The sequence below is a fragment of the Pieris rapae genome, chromosome 5 (genome assembly GCF_905147795.1).
Source record: "Pieris rapae chromosome 5, ilPieRapa1.1, whole genome shotgun sequence".
Classification (NCBI taxonomy): Eukaryota; Metazoa; Arthropoda; class Insecta; order Lepidoptera; family Pieridae; genus Pieris; species Pieris rapae.
Window position 1 is genome coordinate 5382829 of NC_059513.1, and position 23884 is coordinate 5406712.

Below are 23884 nucleotides of genomic sequence, written 5' to 3' on the forward strand. Positions count from 1 at the left end.
ATTTTTTGACTAACAATCTAATTCTTGACAACGAAAAATACGTTTGACATTTTTGTGAACCGACTTCATCTGTTTCATTCAAACTAATATTCATGACTCTGAAAAATATGACTTTGCAGCTAGTAAAAATTACGCGTTAGTAAGTTCGACCTGATTTCGATTTTCACATTCAATTGTTAGCCTAAATAGATGCCCTTTTTAAAAAAATTAACAACATTTTAAAAGAAAGCATATGAATACTGGTGACATATAAATACCTTCCGGATTACAATAATAGGAATCGGTTTCGTGAATTTACGTTTAATATTATTATACTGGAGGCTGATAACCTACTTGCCTATTAGATTTAAAAATGATCATGAAACAGATTCAGAAATCTGAGGCCAAGAGGTTGTAGCGCAACTGATTTACTGTTAAATAATAATTTAACTATCTTAGTTTACAAAAAAAAAAATTACTTACCAAAAATCAGATTTTTTATTATTGGAATATTTAATCAAACAATGAAATTATTGTTACTAATGTACAGCTACAACGAGCAGCATAAAAAAACTAGAATATGTGCTCTTTGTAGACGTAGGTAGGTGGACAATGGCCTCAGTGCATAGAGAAATATTAACGCCCTCAACCCGATCTATATAGCTTGTACTTCAATTTTATAGATAGGAATATAATAAGAATAGGATACAGTAAGTTGAATATATAGGCTAGATTGATACATCGTCTCTACGTGTATAATCTTTGTTTTTAATAAAAGGAAATGAAAATAAATATACAACGACTTAGACGAAAATGCATTTATTATATATATGGGATCAATAGAGGTAAAAATATATTTATTTAACAAACAATAATCTCACTCATATCCAAGTATGATGCCGCCTTATTTTCTATTGCAATTACCAAACAATTTTAAGTAGTAATCTTCTTCAGTCGCGTTCTTCATTTCTGAAGGTCGTGTTAGTACTAAATTTTCTCTAATCTGCCCAGTCTTTGACAAACATAGATAAATGGCACGAGCTAAAAATCAGGCCTAAATGAAAAGAGTCCGTTCTAAACTGTATTTTAGGTATTGATTTAATATGAGATTTGAGTTAACATTGTAACCAGAAGAGATATGAAACTCGATATAACAGACGTAATTAACGTATTCCAGGGTAATCAATAATCACCAAATCAGAAATCTAATTTACCTACTCCAAGATATAATTGTTGAAACCTATACTCAAGAACAGATTTAACTGTCAATAAGATTTTTTTATTAACAAAATTTTACAGCATCTGAATAAAGATTCAAGACCTAATCAGAGCAACTTGGCATCTAGATCTTTTGCTGTTCTTGCATAGGGTATCAGCATTATAATACAAACATTAGGGGTACTGACTACTATGCCATCTGGACCAAAGTCACTAAATTTGTTATAAGAGTATTCTTTTTGGGCAAAAATGTGTTTAACTTATATTATAAATCCGTATATTTTATAATATACTTACACTATACAACACAAGCAGTGTTATTAATTACTATAATAAAATAGTAATTAATAACACTGCCTTGTTACGTGTACAACTACTATTGTACTAATATGTACTAAAAGTTGATTATTAAGAGATATATTTAATTAATCTTTAAAAAAAAATTATTTCCACTTACATGGAAAGAATGTCTTGTGTGAGTTTAGTGATAGATTGTCAAGCCATAATTTTTGCTGAAATTCTGTGCATTACGACGGTTGAGTTTTAACTTTATTTCCCACATAATATAATGTACTCTGATCCATATTATTATCTTTTCATTAACATTGGTTTAAGCGCCATCTAGTTGGAAAATAATAGCGGCAATTACCTAAGGTGTAGAAGGGTTATATTAAAAGATGTGTTAGTGTAAACATTGCAAGGTAATAGATTGCCATACAATTTAAATATAAATTTACATTAAAATAATTAATTATAAATTAAGATTTGATATAAATTTGTAACGGTATATTTTGCTCTTATTCAGATTCTGCCAACAATAAACTGACTCACTTAATATAGATTAATATATTCCTGTAAATTCTTATTTAATATAACGTCATCCACCTAACAATGTGTATATTGCTTGGCTAGTCTATCTAATATTCCTAACGTTAACATTATCTATGACTATTAAGGTATCCATTTTTTTATCACTGGCATCTCTGTCAAGTTCCCCACGCGATTGAGAACTTGATGTTGAATATATAATTGTATTGTTTCAATAATTTTCACAATTAGCGTAGATATAAAATCAAAATGTACGGACAACAACCAATTATAGTACTGAGTAAGTATTGAACATAAAAATCATTAGTTTATGTATGTATTTCACAAGAAAATTTGTCAGTTTAAATTTACCATAATTTTAGGCCAAAATACAAAACGTGACTCCGGCCGGAAAGTTCAACTCGAAAATATTAATGCTGGGAAGGTAAATGACTTTAAAAATACGTATATTTGTAAATTTTTCATTATTCCCTATGATTTTCAGATATAACTTTTGTGTTGTATTGCATATTTTAGACAATAGCGGACGTTATAAGAACATGCCTTGGTCCCCAAGCAATGTTGAAAATGTTGATGGACCCTATGGGAGGGATTGTAATGACGAACGACGGCAATGCTATCCTCAGAGAAATTACCGTGCAACACCCAGCTGCTAAATCCATGATAGAAATTGCCAGAACTCAAGATGAAGAGGTTAGAATGCTAATATTTGCCAAATCAAATTAAATTATTACCCTCTTACATATGATTAAAAATACATTTTAATTAATTTCTATTTTGGTTTGTTAATGTGATGAATGAATAAAGATTTTTTGTATTAATATCAGAATAATTTATAATAGCATCAGACTATCAGATTTTTAATAATTAATTATGTTTATAGGTTGGTGATGGAACAACATCAGTCATTGTACTAGCTGGAGAAATCTTAGGTGTGGCTGAACCATTCCTCGCTCAAAATATTCACCCTACTGTCATTATTAGGGAATATAGGCAAGCCCTTGAAGATGCAGTTAAATTGCTACAGGAAAAAATATCTGTTCCTGTAGATTTTAATGATAAGGAAAAGATCAAGGAAGTGGTAAGGATTAAGTTTAAGTAACTAAATTATTATAAGTGTTTAAATCCTTTATCATGAAGGGAAGTGGTAGAATATAGTATGATTTCTGAAGTTCAACAGTATAATATAACCCTTCTAGTGTTTAAATGGTATTAGTTAAGTGTACTTAGTATTCTTAAAATGTGATTTTTCTAATATTTATTTATTTATTTATTGGGAAAAATCAAAGTCAAAAATAAAACAAATACAAACACACTGGATGCATCCACAACAGGTTACACTTATATATGATACAAAAAATAATACATGACAACAACAACAACATATTCTGTGAATTAAGAATTTTTTTCCTATTATACTATTTTAAATAATCACCCTTTTTACTGTATGATCCTAGTTTAAAATATTTTTTAGATACGGTCATGCGTGGGAACCAAGTACATTGGTCGCTGGGCTGATCTTGCAGTTGATATAGCACTTGATGCTGTTAATACTGTCACTATAAATGACAATGGAAGAGTAGAGGTTGATATTAAAAAGTAAGTAATAGTCATTTGTCTCTTTACAGTAAAACCTTATAATGTCACATGCATAATACACTTGTCTATCACCTATGTTCTTAAAACTTAAGTTTACACTTACTCTGTATATCCTAGTAATTTAAAACTGAATGTTAAGTGTATATCAGAAATAAGCTTTAATATCATATAAGCTCATAATCCAATTATGCTTGTAGTCTACATGCAATTGTTACAATAAAAAATTGTGTAAAATTTTCAGCTATGCTAAAGTTGAAAAGATTCCTGGTGGGACAGTTGAAGAATCAAAGGTATTAAATGGTATCATGATCAATAAGGATGTGACACATCCCAAAATGAGAAGATTGATTGAAAACCCTAGAATAATTTTATTGGACTGTCCATTGGAGTACAAGAAGGGAGAAAGTCAGACCAATGTTGAGATTGATGGTGAACAGGTAATAATACTCTTTTGGTACCTTGAGTAAGATCAATATTATGAATTATATTTATTTTTGTAGCAAATTCAATTGTTTCTTAAGCAAAATCATGTTACTATAACAATTACTATACTATACAACAGATGCAGGTTTTTTTATTTTTTTTATTTAAAAAGAAAATGTATAGTTTTTCCATATCCATGACTAATGTTGGTTTGAACACACAACAAAATTAATATTTTAAAAAGCATGTATTAATTGATCTCAGGAAATAGGATTTTATGGGAAGTAAGTGACAATAATAATGCAAATTATTAAAAACCACAATCATTGTTACCCTAACAATAATTTTTTATCCTAATTACTGTATGACTAACTTTGAAGTGACATAATTATATTGTTCTGAGGTACATGTAAAAATTATTGAATTTACTTCATTAGATTATATTTTTCTACTATTTTACTATACCTAAGACTTGCCTATAAACTATATAAAACTACTAATATAATTACATCTTATAATTATTCAATAAAATAGTTTCTTGAATATTAAACATTGTGATGTTCAGACTTATGAATTTTACATATTAAACAGTATATTTGCTATTGATTAGGTAAAGTAACATATTCATATTTACATTTCAAACAGAAACATTAAAGTATATCAATGGTTTATTCTAGGACTTCACCAAACTGCTGCAACTGGAAGAGGAGCATGTGCAACGTCAATGTGCTGACATCATTGCTCTCAAACCAGACATTGTCTTCACTGAGAAGGGAGTCTCAGATCTCGCTCAGCACTATCTTGTTAAGGCTGGCATCACTGCTATACGCAGGTAATTTTCATAGTAACATAAAAATGTACATATTTATTCAATTAAATTTTTTAAGTTTATAATTATACTGGTATTATAACAATACTAAAGAAGTGCAACTCTTAAAAAATTATACACAACAACTATTTAATTTCATAAATGTTATATTGCAATTTAGAGATTTTAAAACACTGTCTTATAACAATGTTGTCATTGGTAATGTAAGTACCGCAATGTTATAAACAGTTATTAATATTTTGACGGCTAGGTAACTTGTACATTTTAGTTATTTTAAGCCTTCGTAATTCAAACAAGAATTTGACAAAAAGGAGTCGGCAAAGTCCTAGTTCAGAATCTCACCCAAAGTGTCAACGAACAACGAAGCTGAAAAGCCATTTTTTATATAGAGCTGTTGTTATATGGAAGGAAATGTTACTACTAAAGTCAAGGAATTACATTGTTATATAGGTACATAGAGTCACACTTAACATATTTATTATTTGACAGACTGCGCAAAACAGACAATAACCGTTTAGCCCGTGCGTGTGGCGCCACAATCGTTAACCGTACTGAAGAGCTCAAGGAGAGTGACATTGGTACTCAGGCTGGAAGATTTGAGGTCAAGAAGATTGGTGATGAGTACTTCACCTTTGTCACCGAATGTAAGAATCCTAAGGTAAGTTTTACTTTCTATTTATTATCTATTATACACAATCAAGAGTCCCATCCCATAGTTTATAACTTTGTTGTAGTATGTCTGTTAATACTTGGTGGTGTTTAACTTTTAATCTATAAATAATAATATTTTAAATCTTCATGTATGTATGTAATATCTTAAATATTTTCAGGCGTGCACGATCCTCTTACGTGGAGCTTCTAAAGATGTGTTGAACGAGATTGAGAGAAATCTGCAAGACGCTTTGCACGTTGCAAAGAATTTGGTACGTATATTTACTAAGCCACATATATTTATTTATTCATCTGCCAAGACTATGCCTCTACAAAGTCCGGCTGTGCATCAATAGATATTTTTCTATATACTATTCACAGATTCTCGTATGTCGAAGGAAAATATCGACAGAAAAAATCATTTGGAAAGCCTTTGCAAAGCGGTCAGTACTAAAAATTAAGTCATACTTAAAAATGATTAAGTGGCGTTGCAACTGAACCTTGTTTTCATATTATCTACTTATGTCTTTTTAAGTGATTAACCCGTGTCGGACATACCATTCATCAGGTTTGACACTAAAACGCATACTATTCTGTCATTGAACATTGAAGAATTATTTTGTAAAAATTTACTTCTATAAGAAATTCTCTTTTTTCAGGTTCTGTGTCCGCGTCTTGTAGCGGGCGGTGGTGCAGTGGAGATGGCAGTATCTCAGGCTTTATCTGCTAACTCCTCACATAACACACCCTACAGGGCAATTGCTACTGCACTTGGTAAATAACTGTTCCATTATTTCATTACATTTAATTTGTACATATATTATAGTGTTGTTTCTATAATATGTATATATATTTATAAAAGAAATATCTTAGCAATTTTTTTTCACTGGTATACTAATGTTGTTCTCAATTCAGAAATGTCATAATTTTGGTGTTGTTTTTATTGAAATCTGACTAATATACATATAGTAGAATGTTGCGATAGTTGGAATATTTAGCCACTACAGTATTAAAGTTTGCCTTAATATTGATTAATGTTTTCAGAAATAATCCCGCGTACACTCGCCCAAAATTGTGGTGCAAACACAATTCGTACGTTAACTGCGTTACGTGCACGTCACGCGGCGGGCGCCGCTGTTGCCAGCACTGCGGGCATCGATGGGGAGACGGGAGAGATTGTGGACATGGCTGCTAAGGGGATTTGGGAACCGCTGGCTGTTAAATTACAGGTATTTGTTCTTCTCGCATTTGCATGACGATTCAATCTGCAATAGGGCTGTCCCAATGTTCTATATAGCAAGTGGATATAGGAGTGATAGCCTTATTTCTGTTTGAATAGTAAAAAGTTTGATGTTGGTTATTGTTAAGTGTAGCGATTTTATGGAGAGGTTATTGGAGACCCTGATGTGTGTTTGCAATATAAGATGAAACATTTTTAATATAATTCAATTAACTGTTATGATATTTATTAAATTGACATTTTGGTAATGTGAAGGAAATAGGTTGTAAGGAAATTAATCTATAACCAATTTTTTTTTAATATTTTGGTAATTCCAGGTCTACAAAACGGCTGTGGAGACAGCGATAATGTTGTTAAGGATTGATGACATTGTATCCGGTTCCAAGAGGAAGGATGGTAAAGAACCCGCTGCGCCGGCGCAGATGGCCCAACAAGAATAAAAGCTTTATTAACTTGTATTACATAGCCGCTATGAATTTACTAAATATTTTAAACTAGTAATTTCAATATTGTGAGTTTTACGTCAACAATTTCTTACTTTTTTGGTAATGTTCATATTATCGAAACCGTCTATCGTTTATTTGCATTTAATCTCAGCATAAAAAAAAACAGATATATTATGATAATTATTGTAGCGTTATGTAATACGTCGAATAAAACATAGTAATAACTATCCACTAGTTTTATCCGCTAGATAACACTTAAAACTGGTGAGAAGGAGTCCAGATATGCTTTTTGCTTATATTATTAAGGTTGATTTAAATATTTTTGTATGGTGAAAATATTTTCAAGAATACAGCTCTGAAATATATTGCCAGATCGAAAATTATTTTTCCTGAGAACTGCGAAGTCATAGACAGTATTTTTGAAAATATAATCTGTACCAAAAACAAATGTTTTGGAAATGTGAGTTGAGATTTGTCCTTGTCACACAATTAACGTTATTATTAACTTTGTAGTTTTACATAATTTTATTGAATAACCTTTTCGTTTTTTATCTTATGGTCAGTTTACTCGTGAGGTCGCGTTTATGTTACATGCTGTTTCATTTGGAACAATTATAGTATTAAACTTCTAAAATAATAAAAATGTGTTTTATTTAGTTTTATGAGCAGTGTTGGCCTAGTGGCTTCAGCGTGCGACTCTCATTCCTGAGGTCGTAGGTTCGAACCCCGGCTGTGCACAAATGGACTTTCTTTCTATGTGCGCATTTAACATTTGCTCGAACGGTGAAGGAAAACATCGTGAGGAAACCGACTCAAAGTCGGCGACGTGTATCAGGCATTGGAGACTGATCACCTACTTGCCTATTAGATTTAACAGTGATCAGGAAACAGATTTGAAATCTGAGGCCAAGACCTGAAAGAGGTTGTAGTGCCATTGATTTATTTATCCATGTTAAGGTGTGATCAGAAAAAAACTATAAATATACTACTAATTTAGTAGAACTTGTAAGCAAAGTGTATACCTATTTGATTGTCTGCACTTGATCAATGAATATATTCTATTTGATGTAATGACAACAAGCAAAGCAAAGGAAAGAATTGATAAAAGCTAAGAAAATTAGTCTTTAACAAACTTTAAATAGGTGTAATTATTAAGTGGCATTTTATATTAAAGTGTAATTCTTTGCTTTCTAAAGAACCAAAGGTTTAACTTGTCTATTCAAAATTATGAAGTCACAAATCCCTTACCTGAATTATTAAGAATAGTAATAAAAAGAAATAAGTAATATTGTTTATTGCTAGAAATATTAGTTATGGTATTAAATAATAGAATCTTAGAGCTACGCATATTATGATAAATAATAAGGCAAAAGCATAAATCTCTGAGATTTTAACAACAAAAAGAACCAAGTTTATATGTCAGCATGTAAAATTGAAATATTACCTAAATACAATAAATTATTTAACTTGGTTAAAAAACAAATAAATTCAGATCTTTCTCACTGTATGTTATAAAATATACATATAATCTATCACCTTGATAAGATTTAGGAGGTCATCCCAGATTTTTGTTTGTTTCAATTGCTTCTAGGTTTGCTTGCGATTTTAGAAGGGTTGGTAGCCACGGGCAAATGTCTGTAGAAATTTTATGTGTTAAGGTAAATATCATAATCAACTTATAAATTGTTAATTTCTAATAAAATTAAACAATTGGTTAACGGAGTATGTTGCATTGTCAGTTGTAATGGGATTGTTGTCAGAATAGCTCACTGCTTGCGATGGGTCACATAAGCTTCTTATTAAATAACCACCAGCTTGCATTTTATATTCTACCATCCAATAATTTCGAAGATTAGACCCATCTATATTATCTAACGTAACAAAACAGTTTTTATTCTGATATACCCATCCGAGGTTTTTGAATTTTGATGAATGTATTGTATATGCTCTTTTTGTTGAGTCATATTTAATTTCCCAATCGCTAGTAACAAGATTTAGATTATCAGTAATAATCAACTTCGATTCTTGATTTGAATTAATTACCTTCTTATAATTTGCCTTCGTTGCAATTTTAAATTTACCATTTGGTATAGCTGCTTTTCCAATTTTTTGCAAAAACCAACTATTTGAAACAGTAATTTTGTCATTTCCACTTTCCTTACTATCAATCACTATAAGTTCTTTGCCTCCATATGGACTGTCTTTGTCAATTACAGTTATTAACTTTTCTGTATTCTCTAGATCCCTAAGTCTGTAGGATCCGTCATTAACCTTTTCGATGCGCCAATATTGATTCTTACAACTGCTCTCGGAATATGCTCGTAAAAACATTTCTTGAGAAGTAGCATTACTATTCCAGCACAGCAATAGATCTGTATTTAGACCATTCTTTATTATATAAGCTTTTTTCTCTCTATTATATACAAACGTCCATATCTGGCTATCATTTCCAATGTAGCTATGTCCGTGAACCAAGGAATCCTCTCGATTGCTATAATCAATAACTATGTCTGTCAAATTACGATTAAATATATTATAATCACCATCTGAGATGGACTGATAAGATACAGGTTTAATTGTCCAACGTGAATGAATATTAGCATCATCGCTAGAATCTTTATGAACTATTAGTTTAAGTCCGCTTTTTTGACCGTCAAAGGATGCAGCATTTAGAATCAAAATTGAATTTAAATGTTTCAAATTTCTAAGTCTATAAGATCCGTCATCGGTCCGTTCGATACGCCAGTATTGGCTTTTATTACCGCTATCTTTATATGCGCCAAGAACCATTTCTTTAGTCGCAGTATTACTATCCCAAGTTAGTAAAAGATCTAAATTCAGTGCACATTTTATTGTATAAGCTTCCTTTTCTCTATCGTAACTTAACTTCCACTCTTGATTTTCCTTGACAGAATATCTTTGAGCATGAACCAAAGAGTCCTCTTGATTATCATTGAGGCCTATGACTATATCTGGCAAATTACGATTAAATATATTATAATTGCCATCTTGTATAGTCTGAAAATAGACCGGATTAATTATCCATTTTTGACAGTTATCTTGATCAGAAGAAATTTCTGTATCCATTGTAACTTGTTTTCCACCAAATGAACTAAATATATCCTGAATTGTTAGAATCATATTTATATTATTTAAATTCTTAAATTTAAAATATCCGTCATCGGTCTGTTCGATACGCCAGTAATGGTTTCTGCTATCATTATTTGTGAAACCTCGAAGAATATTTTCTTTTGTCGCATCTTGACTATTCCAGTTCAGCAATAGGTCAGGATTTTGTTTATTTTTCAATGTATAACCTTCTTTATCGGAATCATAATTAAATAACCATGTTTGATTATCCCCACTGTTATATTCGTGACTATGGATAATACCACCATCGACATTTTCAGACAAATCCAACACAAAATTATTATATTTTTTACTTTTAACTGTAAATTCCCCGTCTGGTAATGGCCGAAGGTTTTCGAAGTCATCCCCAAATGTATCTTCTAATACATCACCGTCATCACCACGCATTAAGTCATCATTGAGATCCATACTTCCTAGAAATTTCGGTGTTTTTGACGAAGTATTGGTACGAAACTTGATAAGATTTTGGCTCGATGATAAAAAGTTTGGACGTGTACGTGCAAATAGTTTAGTAACAAAAACTACTAATATAAGACTTCTGAGCATATAATGACTCTTGCGGGGTTATTTGGTTGGAAGTTTTTTTGAATAAAAGGGTTTCATCCAAAATTCGAATCTTTAATCCACTTCACCAATGTTGCATCAACAATGTTAATGATGTCTGATAGTCCTTCAGAATCTGTAAATTGAGATATAGTTAGTATGGCAATGGAGTTTAAAATAAAAATACTAAGAATTTATGCGTAAGTATATTTTTAGTCCTTGTATTTTAAATTTTCGTATTATAACATCTATATATCATTTGCAGGTTGTCATATCATTAAGAAATTGTATGTTAATTTGAATCAGCTTCTTGAAATACTCTTCTACTTCGTATTAATAGGATTCTAGGTATACATATTCATAGTTTGATATGGGTAAGAAAGTAAGTAAAAAAATTGGCTTAAATAAAATATAAATGATTGTAGAATATATTGACTACCCCTTACTAATACGGCAGGTCCCCAGGTGTTGTCAGTGTGGAGTTAGTGTTATTGTTAGCTCAGGTTGATATATTTTGAATATTAAAATGCATGACATGTCATTGCAATAAAATCAGCATTTTCAACATTAGGTGCCCTGATTTTAAGTATGAGAAGCTGCATCTTAAGCATTTGGATGTTAAAATTATACTTGACACAATTGAAACCCCTCAGGGGCAATAAAATAGATAATCAAATACAATTATTTTACTAGCCACTTAATTAATGCATTAATTTCAAAGAACAAGACCTAACCTTATGTCATCAGCACAAACTTTATTAAACCTTATGGTTGAATAATGACAAGGATACCAAAAGAATAAGGGCAATCAATGTGGATCCCCAATTATCTATATATTGCAATTTTACTCCTACCCCTACTAGGTATCCAAATTAAACCTTTTTTTGTTTTATGCCATATGTATAAATAAAGTTCTTAAAAAGCAAAAACAAAGAGTTATATTAATAGGTACTGTTTAGTTTAGTATTATTGTAATTCTTAAAAACAACTATTAATCATTAATACCAAAAATACTTGAATATAAAATCTGAACAATTAAATATTTTAAAATATGAATTTAAAGCTTGCTCCAAAAATTCTTAAAAAAATTATCAAAATAATGTGTAAATTATTATGTACATATAGTATATAAATCATGTTTTGTTATGTTTCTTGTGAATCTTTTGACAATGTATCGAAAGTTGTTTTTATCGAAGTAACTAGTTCGTTTTTTAACCTATGTAGAATTAAATTTTGCAACATGTTGCAATTATTCATTTATGATTCAACTCCGCTTTATATAGGATGTCGCTAAGACATTCCAATACGAAAGAAATATAATTTCCTAAATATTATCCTAGAGCTTATATTTCAACAACACAATTTTATAATTATCTACATCTAGTATAACAGAAAATAACTACTTAAAGAAGAAATAAATAAAATAGGTACTCTCCCGAAAATAATAAGTAAAATAGTCCACCTAGTTTGTTTTCAAAATAATTTAAAGATGCATTGTAATATTTAGGAAGTTGGCGCAAAAACTATTTACAGTTATTTGATAGCACACAGCTTAATATTACTCACTTTGTATATTTTCTTATCGCCGGTACGGTCGAGTTTGATACGAGGAGCTAGTAGACAACGTCTACAGTCTACAGAAGTAAACAACAAATAACTAACTGTCAAGTTTTCGACAATTCTACAAGTCCAGGGTTACCAACTCTCCATTATGAAAGTTTGCCCTCAAACATATCAATCTTATTACAAAAATGTAAGAAATTATATAATCTGATATGATAGAAGGCAAATGGGCAGGAGGCTCGTCTTATGGTATATGACGCCGCCCATGAATTTGGTTTGCAAGTGCTGGCCTTTCAAGAATTGGTACGCTCTTAGCTTGAGGGATGCTTAGTCGAACTGGCTCAGTACTACTTCAGTGTCAGCTGGTCATACAGCGCTGGTGCGGCTCAGTTGTGGGACGACGAACGTCGAGTTGATACAGTTGACGGTTACTACCTTGACATTTGACGTTAAAACTCAGATGCAGGTATATTAATATGAGCAGAACTACAATCTGTGGACTAAAATACCGAAAATATCTTAATATATATATTTCTTGTGTGCGTGTGTATGTGACTGAACTCCTCCTAAACGACTGGACCAATTTTGATGAAATTTTTTGTGTGTGTTCGTGGAGATTCGAGAATGGTTTAGATTCACAATTTTGTCCGCTGGACAATGTTTTTTTAAATTAATTAGTAGTTGTTGATTTTGGAATGTTTTACATTGGATCCGACAGACGGCGCTACCATCGCACTGTCAAATTTTAAATAATATTCGAATTTTAATTTTAGTCTGTCCCGACAGTTAGCGCAGCGATCAAATTAAAAAAAAGTTTTGTTATCATTGTGTTATTGTAGACCATGTGCTGGATCGTTAGATATTGTCATAACATTTGAATAATAATTTTCATCAAAATGGTCCAGAATGTTTTAGCTTATTAAAAAAAGTTTGAAATTTTCAAATTAAAGACGTATAGACAGGACAACGTCTGTCGGATCCGCTAGTATATATATATATATATATATACTTACTTTATTTTTCGATTGTTATATCTTATAGAATGTGTGATTTATCATTTAAGATATATTTTTAGTGTTTCCTAAAGCACACAATTATCATTATCACCCACCAACTTTGATTTGGGTGTATAAACGTAATATACGAATATCAAGGTTTGAAACCCTTTGATAATCAATAAACTAAATTATCAGTCAATAATCAATCAAATAAAGAGAATCACTTAATGATTTCCAGTCTTGAAATTATTGTATGCTACTTATTCTAACAGTTAGTAACTACTTATTATTTTAAGATTTAATAGTAAACTAAATATGATACTAATAGCCTTAATTAATATGGTATTTACACTGGAAGAAGCATTTTTTTGGACAACTTTTAAATACTTGAATTGATTTCAAGTATTTGAAAATTAATTTTTAGTAAAATAAATAATGTGTTGAATGAGTGAAATCAGGATTTGAATCATAATTATAATCAAGTTACAATATCAAGAATGTCATGTATAAGAATAATGCTTTTGCACTATACATATGTTTGATGTCAATACGGGCACGTATTATACGGCTTTTCAATTAATAAAACAAATTATAAATCTAAGTTCCCTCGATCGGCTAAAGTTTCATTGATTGGTAACATTAAAATCATAAAAGACAAGACCTTGAACGGGTCGACCGCGATACCGACCGATAAGATTAGTCATCACTCGTTTTGCAAATTCGCAATATGGCGCGGGAAGCGAGTCAGTTCGTCGTCATGTTAGTTGGGAAGCGCTCTAAAATGATATAGATCTATAATATTATATCTTTCCCGCTTAACTACAGGCAGCATTGAAATTATGATTAGCCATCGCCACAATACATTCGTAACTCTTTACGCATACATTAATTACAAATACAGAAATAATGGAAATTAGAGGCCGCTAGTTGAATTTCATGTTGGATAAGTACTTAACTGTTTTCTAAGGATAAATGATTGTTACGAATGGCAATAAATAAATCTAAAAGCAAAATTAATGAACATTCACAGAATTATACTGTATATGTACTTACGAAGCCTTTATGCTAAAATTAAACTCTACTACTAAAACAGCCTTCAATTTTATCCAATAAAAAATAGGTAGTAAAACAATTAGAAATAAATAACACTTTATTAATTAAACCTTATTTTGGTGCATTATTTTACAGAAGCTGATCCCTATTCTAGGGCTTTCCTGAATTGTGTGACCACAATCTTACAATAGAATAATTTATCAAAAATTGTATTTACTTTTAATTTGATTTCCTTAATTTTGGGTGTGCGTTATATACACTGCATTCCAGATACTATCTTACCTCAAACAAGTTGTGTATTTTCTGTAGCTTCGAAACCGAGTTCATAGCAAGCATTTTCAGTAGTTTGTTTTAATTTACCTTTACGAATTAGTCAAGGAACTAGAAGAACCGTTGAAGACGGAGCATTATCGTCCCTGAGAATTGCTTTTGAATACGTTCTACTTTTATTAAACAGGAATAATTAGACTGGCAAGAGGATGGTTACTTATTTTTATTACATCTTTCTCCGCTACAAGCTTCAGTCGGGTAAAGATGAACATCTTGTGATGGTCGATTGAAGCCAGATATTGAGGTCAGATGGTAACAAGGCTGACTAAACTCACTTTTTCATAATAACTAAATCAGTCTAATGGTACTGTGCTCATTTAGATGGCGAAGAAGAGCATCCCGAAGAAAGCGTCAGGTCTTTGACTAAATGATGACGAATGTTAGACAAGGTGATGCATACTTTTTACTTTTCTATAACCAATATGATTAAGGAAATGATATATAAATCGTGAAAGACTTATGTCGACTCTAACATCTTTTTACTATTATTTAAGAAATTTAGTACTGATTACTCACATGAAAATATATTTTTGTTAGTTATTATTAGAATACATAGTACACCACTGGGCTTTCACTTTTTCTCAAATCTTTGGTATATCAACTACTGGAACAGTATTTAATGGAATTTTTGTAATAGTTTTTTTCTTAGCAAAAGTGTATATTTGATTTCAGAAATTACCTACAGAAAGAGATTAAGAAATATAAAATGCAAAATAAAAACGCAAATTTTATGTATCAGTTTTAGAGATAAATTGACAAACCGACGTGGTCGTGATTGCCATTATCAACAACCAATTTGCAAAACAATTTGTTTCCTGCGTCTTTGTACAAGAATATGGATATATGTTAGGTTTTCTGAAATAGTTCCTTCTTTTGCGATAACTCATTGTAAACATGACAATGATATTGATATAATACATCTAATACATAAATATGGCAAACGGTGAAGCTTCATTTATTTAAACAATAAAATATGCTTGGTCTAACTAATTAGAAATATAAAACTTACTAGGACATAACTGCTCTACTGGAATACCTAATACACTACATCTGCTACTTGATAGTGAAATTAAAAAACTAAATACGTTGTATGTAATGTAATCATAAAAAAAAACAAAAACGTTTTATAACATAACTTGTCTTTTATAATTTAAGTACCTACCTACATTTTAAAATTGGGTTCAAAATGGGTTAAGCTCTTTATGTAAACATCATTATCTGTAACTATGTTTACATAAACTTATTTTGTTTTGCATTTATTTTCTTTTAGATAGTAAACGAATATAATAACATATTATGATAAATAGTGTGCAGGTTTAATAATCGATAAAAATAAACTTATCTAAATACCAACAATATGATAATAAGCTTGCAATAACACGTATTAATGCGAAAATGTTTCACCTACCTAAAAAAGGATATACTTAATGAATTGAAAACAACTTATTGGTTATTAATATTATTAATTTGCCTGTTAAGTCTATATTTATTTACAGGATACAACGCTAAAACACAAAAATTTATAAAATTAAGACACAAAAAAATTAACAATGCGCCGAATTTAATCTAATCAATCTGTTTTCCATTATATTTTAATATGCAGAAAGAAACGCCCAGAAACTAAAAAAAGCTCCGCGTAGTTCTAGTTAGTGCCTAGCATTTGTTGCTTCTGATGAACTTATTTTGTTCTTTATCGATCATGCGTTAAGTTTCGTCGTAAGGAAATAATCCTACACTATCTATGTCTAGTATACCTTATACTAGTGAAAAATTCTAGCTTTTAATGTGCAGATCTATAACTTTTTTTAATTCACTGTTTTGAAAACGCTTTAAAAATGTCTCTATGGAGCGTTGATGTTTCAATTTGTTTGTGACATTGTAAAGGCGCAATTTAATGCATATATTATTAAAATCTGTATATAATTAGACTTAGTATATAAGTTCATTATTTAAATCTGTTCGACGTCTTGGTGGACAGTTATGCAGGACGTTGCGCCTGCTAAATGCTGTCTCCGATACTATCGACATATTTGTATGTTCGCAGAGTGAATTCACAGTAGCGATATTGTGTATATTATGTGATAATTTTGTACATTATTATATTTTATTAAATGTTTCTCCATATTGTCGTATTGGCATAGGCCGTAAAGATAATGTTTGTGAATTTCTGAAATAAATAAATAAATATTCACTCGCTCACTGTCCAATTCTCCTCAGGACGAAACTATCCTATCCTCCTATTATAAATGCACAACATTTCACTTCATCACTCTTGGATTCACTAAGAGCTTAATACGAAGTATTGGTCTGTAAATATTTTTAGGTACTTTCCGAATCATGGTGCACTTTGCCGTATCTATTACAAAAATAATATTAAATATTTCACGCACTTTCAGAGCCGCTTTCGAAATTAATAGGTAGAGCATTTGCTGCTCAGGCCATCAGCTCAAGGGGCAGAACTTAACAGAACAGCACAGAAGTCTATTCCCAAATCTGAAGGACCTTCGAGATTGATAAATTGAATAACTTGTCGTATTCAGTCCGCTAAGTATTGGCGCAGGAAAAAGAGTCGTTACTACTGCAACGAGCTTTTGAGATCTTGTCGGGGTCACAAACAGATAGACCGCTCCAAAGTTATGTGTATATACGAATTTGGTTTACCTAAAGATAAATAAATAAATAAAAGCGAGCGCTCATACGGAATCAATCATTTCACTTTGTGCAAGCAGCTCAGTTGGCTCGTGTTTTACTTAGTATTTTTATAAAGTCATAAGATTTTTTTATTGCAATGGCTGGTGAGTATTTTTATTTTTTTATTTATTATACTAATTAATTATGTAGTAATAAGAAGTACGAGAACACGTCCGATGAAGGACGCCTCAATGGCCGTCTTCTATTGAAATATTCATTAATTTATAATGGATTGAGAAGGAACACTGATTTTTGTTATTATACAGGAGATAAGTGCTGTCAGAATTTGGTACTATAAGAGAAAAAAATAGAGTATTCTATATTAGTATGTAATGAGTAAATTATGACAAAAAGTACCTATTTGTTTTCAAATTTAATAACAACGAAACATTTTATAATAGTGAATGAAAAGATCTTACTTAGGCCAGCTTTGCATTGGCTACTCGGGGTCACCGATGCTGATAATTTATTTATTCTTTCGTCTGAATGTAAACAATATTTTATTATCTTAATTTCGGATCACGATTAAACAAGTTCAAACGGCATTGATGATTTGTTCAGCTAGGGTGCGAATTATGCGACGGCTTATAAATGATACACTTTTATTAAAACTTCTATCTATACTTTCATTAAAATTTCAAGAATTTGCTGTATATCCCTAAAGGGAAAATAAATTTTTACCAACAAACCAAATATATAAATCTAATATTAATACTAAATTACATTAAAACCATAATATGTCTGGTACAAATGAAAGTAAGTAAAGTAGGTAGCTAGTACCCATCACTATTTCGAAACACATGGGCAATCATATGAAATAGCGAAATATATAATATACTAGTCCAGCCATAAGTTCTGTAACAAAAATAAATGCAATTTTTTAAATGAAGTTATCTAATATGATTAAAATTTATACTTACTGTTGTATTTGGTACCAGTTGGTAAAATCAATACATACTTATTTAAATCTCAGCAAAAATAACAATATTTTCTATTCGATATGGCTACCTTTGGGTTTTATCCTTTATAGACCTTTCAACTGCTAGTTCCAAAGATTCGTTTAGAGCAGGCCACGTTCTCTAAAACTGATCATAATTTGAACTCTGGGCTAGATGAGGTCCAGTCTTCAGCTCTTAAAAAGTCCTGAACGTTGATTTAAACAAAAATTTAATCATTTCCGATATATATACCATGATCATCAGTTCCGAAGATCAGCGCGATCAACTAATGAGCATACTATTCGGCGTTATCATACTAAAATAGTATAAATATGATAAACGAAGCGTTTTGCATATTATTTTAAAAAATGCGTTTCGTAAACATTGGCCCAGACTCTTATTTTTAAAATAGCCTATTATTAAGTTCAGACAATCATACATGTATTCAGAAATTCAATTTATTTCATAAATAGATATAAAAGAGATTGAAGAAGTCACGTAGATGTTTAAACAAAAAACAAACAAAAAGCAAGTTTCTTAAATGTGCATTTGTTTCAGACCGTCAACCTTACATGACTAATGGAATTCAGGCAGCAGTGGTAGAATGGATTAGAGCTTTGGACTTAGAAATAATAAGCCTATTACTGTCAAGGGCTTGGCCAATGGCATTATTAGCTACTAGCGAACTTCGATGGAGACCAACTGTATTAACAGATACTGATAACGTTGTAAGACTGGATAGGAGGCAAAGATTAGTTAGATGGGATAGAAGACCGCCAAATGAGATATTTTTAGACGGATTTGTTCCAATTGTAACCAGAGAGAATCCTGATTGGGAGGAAACAGATTTGTATGGTTTTGCGAAAAATAACCATCCATCCATCTTTGTTTCAACAACAAAAACACAAAGAAACAAAAAAAAGTATGTTTGGACACCGAGAAATGCCAACCGGGGTATAGTATATCAATATGAAATTTATGCCCCTGGAGGAGTTGACGTAAACGATTCCTTCTCAGATGCATCGCCATGGCCTAATCAAATGGAGGTTGCCTTTCCTGGAGGAATACAAAATATATATATTCGATCAGCAAGGGAACTACATAACGGACGCATTCAAAGAATTTGGATAAATCCCAATTTCCTGGATCCCGGTGATTTAGAACCCATTGTTTCTTCTTCAAGAACTCCTCAAGTCATATGGAGAATGAATCACCCTGATGGCGGTCATAGAGATCAACGTTCTGAGAGATCAGCCAGCTCTTATGATGACTTGATGTACGGTGGTACAGGTAATGTACAAGAGGATACGTTTGGCGATGAGCCTAACCCAAAACCAATTGCAGCTGGTGAATTTATGATTGAAAGTATAAAAGACAAAAACTCATTTTTAGATTTAAGTAAAAATGTCAATGGTGGAATAATTCACAGCAACGTATATAGTGGCGGGGATAACCAAATATGGGTATTTAGTTATGATGATAATAAAAAGGCTTACAAAATACAAAGTTATCAAAATTCCAATCTTTATTTGAGCTGGGATAGTAATGCTTCGTCGAAAGAAATGATTCTCCGAGGATATACAAATAGCGGCAGCAATAATCAATACTGGCAAGTTGAACAGACCGGTAAAAATTACAGACTTAGGAATCTTCTTAACCTAGATATGATTATAACAGCTCAGGATAAACCTAGTGCATTTGGTGGAAAAGAAGTTATTGTAAATACTGAAATATCTAATTCTAATACAAAAATATCCCAGGAATGGAAAATGATTCCTTTCGATTTTCGGCCGATTATAGATGGCGATTATAATATATTTAATGTTGACCTATCGAATCAAGTTGTCGACTTTAGTAATCAACCCGATTTATTGGTCCACGGTCATATATTTTGTGACAATGAAAATCAAACTTGGCACTTTACTTACAATAGTACCTATCATGCTTATAAAATTTGGAGTGGTCGAAAATCAAATCTTTTGTTGACTTGGGACAGTAACGCTGCGTCAAAAGAAATGGTTGTTCGAGCATATACAGAGAGTAGGAGTAAGAATCAATATTGGCGTATCGAACAAACCGGCTCTAAGTCTTATAAACTTAGAAATTTGGAAAACTCAAGTATGATTTTAGGTTTAACTAGAGTTAGCACTCCATATGGTGGATTAAATTTAATGGTTGAAGATGATTCTGATGGTCATTCTGATCTACATTCAGATTGGGATATTAAACCCATCTTTTATCAGGACATTCCAGATGGCGATTATAATATATTCAATGATAACTTCCCAAATATAGCCATTGACTTTACCAACCAAGAGGGTTCTTTGATTCATGGTCATAACTTCTGTAGCAACAATAATCAAAAATGGTCATTTGTCTTTGATGGAAAGAGAAAAGCTTACAGAATAAAAAGCGGCGTACGTTCAAACCTTTGGTTAAGCTGGGATAGCAATGCCTCATCTAAAGAAATGGTTCTTCGTGCTTATACAGAGAGCGGGAGTTCGAACCAATATTGGCGTCTTGACGAAGCCAATGACGGATCATACAGAATAAGAAATCTACAGGACTATTATAAGTTAATAGCTCTAACTAATAAAAATACCCCTTATGGAGGCAAAGAACTTATAGTATCAGATAATAAAGAAAGTGGCAACACTTGGTATCTCAAAAAACTAGGGGAAGTACCTCTTCCAAATAGAAAATTTAGAATTGCAACTAAACTGAATTACAAAAAAGTAATAGATTCAAGTACATCTTACAACTTGATTATTACTCATGACCTAAATTTTGCTTCTAGCATATGGGAGCTTGTATATGATTCTAGTAAAAAAGCATACAATATATATTCCTCGGACATCAATAACTTAGGTTGGATATACCAAAATAAAAACTTTTTTGTTAAGCTGGGCAATATAGATGGTCCTGATCATGGAGATCTGAGATATTTCTGGACGATAGAATATAGCATGCAAACTGGTTGCTATTTAATAAGAAGCTTACATGACCCGGCTAATGCAGTTGGTTATACTGACAGCGAGTCTGTAATCACCGATACGTCAACATATTCGGATAATCAACTATTTCATTTCATTCTAATGTAAGAATTAGATGCAGTTACTCACTACTACAGACTCACACTACAATACTCATCATGGTAAACAGTAATTTAAAATGGAAAATTGGTTAAATTAAAATCATAATATCATTTAATAAATATAAGGGCCTGTTTCACAATGTTCCAAATAAGCTATTTATTACTAATTGGTAAGATAAATACTATTGTTGCGTTTCACGACTGTCAGATAGCGCTATTCGTCATGAAACGCGAAGTTTCTTATTCGGAACTTAAATCTTCCGAATAATTTAAGTGTTGAATAGCTATTTGATACTTTATCCATACATTGTGAAACAGGGCCTAAGTCTCATAAAATTGGCAGTCACAATGACATAGTGGTTCACTATCGCCCTCTTATATGTAAATGTATTATGTAAATGATAAATTTATGTGAACTGGAACGAATTTCATCCGAGCACTAGGAACCTTACATTATCATTCAACTTATAGCAAGGCCTTAGTCAAAAGCTTTCCTTTAATGTACTTGACATAATTTGAAACCTTCATATCGTATCTTACTAGAGATTTTGTTGAAAAAACGAATTACTTGGAAAGAATTACTCGCTTTATATAATTTTATTAATTAAGCATAACCCATAGCTGGTACAGATAGCTTTTATGATAACTTAAATATCAGCTACTTTACAAATGAACACCCTAAAACATACCACTGTGACAATGTCTAATATGAGCTTTGGTATATTCTCGACAATATTCTTAGCCTATGTGAAAGACTTTTCCTTATGTGGGCCCACAATAGTTTACTACAATGATCTTCAATTTTAATTTGAGCATTACTACATTTAACATGTGTTGCTGGAAAATAAATATATTGTATCTTCCTTTCGATTAGCTTATGAATATTTGTAAAAAACAATGATGAGATAAAGTTATGTTTCAAATTCTCTAGTAATGAATTTCATCGTGACACTTTTAATAATAGCTCTTTCAAGAAATGACGAGTTTTATACTCATTTATATAAACATAAACGAGAAAGTATGAAACCTTGACGTTCATCATAGACTATATGAGTGATGTCGTTCCAATTTCATTTAAGTTTGATTTAATTATATTCCAAATATTGAATTTTAAGTGCATTATTTAATTTCGCCAGGAACTATTCCATACATTCACTAAATAATATATTTAGATTTTAATTATTAGTTTTAAATTGTTTGTAATAATAGTGATATTGCGTTTTCATTTCTTTCCCATTAGTTATGCATGAGCCATCCTCTCATATCATCCTCTTTATATCAACGTTCAGATGTGGAAACAGATTGCTCTTAAATTCAATGTTGTGTAATTTTAAATGCAAGTGTATGTCAATAAACTTTATTTACTATTATTTATTTGTTTTCCTAGTTAGTAAAATTATAACGTTAATAAACTACTAGCAAAAATGCTACTTGTTTACCCCATAGCAATATTCGATGATACCAATTTATTTATTCACACTTAAACAGTGTGAATAAATAAATATTTTTGTACTGTTACGAAACACGTGTTCTAAATATAAAAATACTAGAACATAGTTATCGATTTTCATGCCACCTAAACCTAACTTTACGATGTCGAATTCAGGTGTATTCGCGCCCACACCGGCGCGCGCGTCGTAAAAATCCACTCTCATAATTTTTCTCCATCGCCCCAAAAGAAGTATAACTTCAATATGAAACATGTGATTTAAAAAATAAAATTCAAATATATTATTTATGTTTTAAAATGTAACATATTAATGTTTTGGAGATCATGATATCAAATATCGTAACCTAATTATTAGTAAGTATATATGTAAGTAATAATAATATTATTTGTTAATACAAGTTAAACTTCCATGACATTTGGATCTATATAATATCTTATGATTAGTATTAACGGTTTTAAACTGATTTGATTTTGACGTTAATTGATAAGATCTTTGACATATAATAATGACTTTTGACCGAAATTTTACATGTAAAACGGAAAGTTCAAAACTGCGCGTTTTTCAGGGCAATTTTTGCCGCGCACCTCCACTTTATGGAACCAGCTGCCCTAAGGAAAAGCACCTTTGGATTTTATAGGTCGATACTTTTTTAATACAGTGATTAAGGGATAACGTACTTAATGCTGTCTATGAATTGATTGAGATATATTTATATTATATATAAAAATTTAAGTAAGTACTGTTTTGGTTTTTTATTTTTATTTCTATAGTTTCCTATCTCCAACCGAAACTAGTACTATGGAATTATTGATTCATTTATTTTTCAACTAATAGTATATTTCATTACAAGTGCGGAAAGC

General features: G+C 31.1%; 3 protein-coding genes across 4 annotated transcripts; 2 read left to right on the forward strand and 1 right to left on the reverse strand.

Annotated features, from left to right (window-relative positions):
* The first annotated feature begins 2154 nt into the window (after positions 1-2154).
* Positions 2155-7856, forward strand: LOC111003177 (T-complex protein 1 subunit gamma). The gene is made up of 12 exons (XM_022273564.2): positions 2155-2305; positions 2388-2449; positions 2542-2718; positions 2909-3106; positions 3500-3624; positions 3866-4061; positions 4725-4879; positions 5366-5534; positions 5707-5799; positions 6187-6301; positions 6572-6756; positions 7085-7856. The coding sequence occupies exons 1-12, from the start codon at positions 2275-2277 to the stop codon at positions 7205-7207; spliced, it is 1629 nt and encodes a 542-aa protein (XP_022129256.1). The 5' UTR covers positions 2155-2274; the 3' UTR covers positions 7208-7856.
* A 677-nt stretch (positions 7857-8533) lies between these two features.
* Positions 8534-12603, reverse strand: LOC111003176 (pierisin). 2 transcript variants are annotated; one of them, XM_022273563.2, is made up of 3 exons: positions 12473-12603; positions 9257-11042; positions 8534-8848 (listed from the first exon to the last, which is right to left on the reverse strand). In XM_022273563.2, exons 2-3 carry the CDS (start codon positions 10907-10909, stop codon positions 8819-8821), a joined length of 1683 nt encoding a protein of 560 aa, XP_022129255.2. In that variant the 5' UTR covers positions 10910-11042; positions 12473-12603; the 3' UTR covers positions 8534-8818. The 2 variants fall into 2 exon arrangements, with proteins under 2 accessions (XP_022129255.2, XP_022129254.2); XM_022273562.2 differs by having other exon boundaries at positions 8535-11042; positions 12473-12602.
* A 4899-nt stretch (positions 12604-17502) lies between these two features.
* LOC111003195 (pierisin-like) lies at positions 17503-22943 on the forward strand. Its single transcript, XM_022273593.2, has 2 exons — positions 17503-17645; positions 19038-22943. Exons 1-2 carry the CDS (start codon positions 17639-17641, stop codon positions 21578-21580), a joined length of 2550 nt encoding a protein of 849 aa, XP_022129285.2. The 5' UTR covers positions 17503-17638; the 3' UTR covers positions 21581-22943.
* The last annotated feature ends 941 nt before the right edge of the window (positions 22944-23884 follow it).

Bases quoted from the DNA above. Each gene is read 5' to 3' on its own strand.
- LOC111003177 (XM_022273564.2), top strand. From the start codon at position 2,275: ATGTACGGACAACAACCAATTATAGTACTGA. The intron at 2,450-2,541 runs GTAAATGACTTT...TGCATATTTTAG, and splicing joins AAAATATTAATGCTGGGAAG to ACAATAGCGGACGTTATAAG. The intron at 6,302-6,571 runs GTAAATAACTGT...TAATGTTTTCAG, and splicing joins GGCAATTGCTACTGCACTTG to AAATAATCCCGCGTACACTC.
- LOC111003176 (XM_022273562.2), bottom strand. From the start codon at position 10,909: ATGCTCAGAAGTCTTATATTAGTAGTTTTTGTTACTAAACTATTTGCA.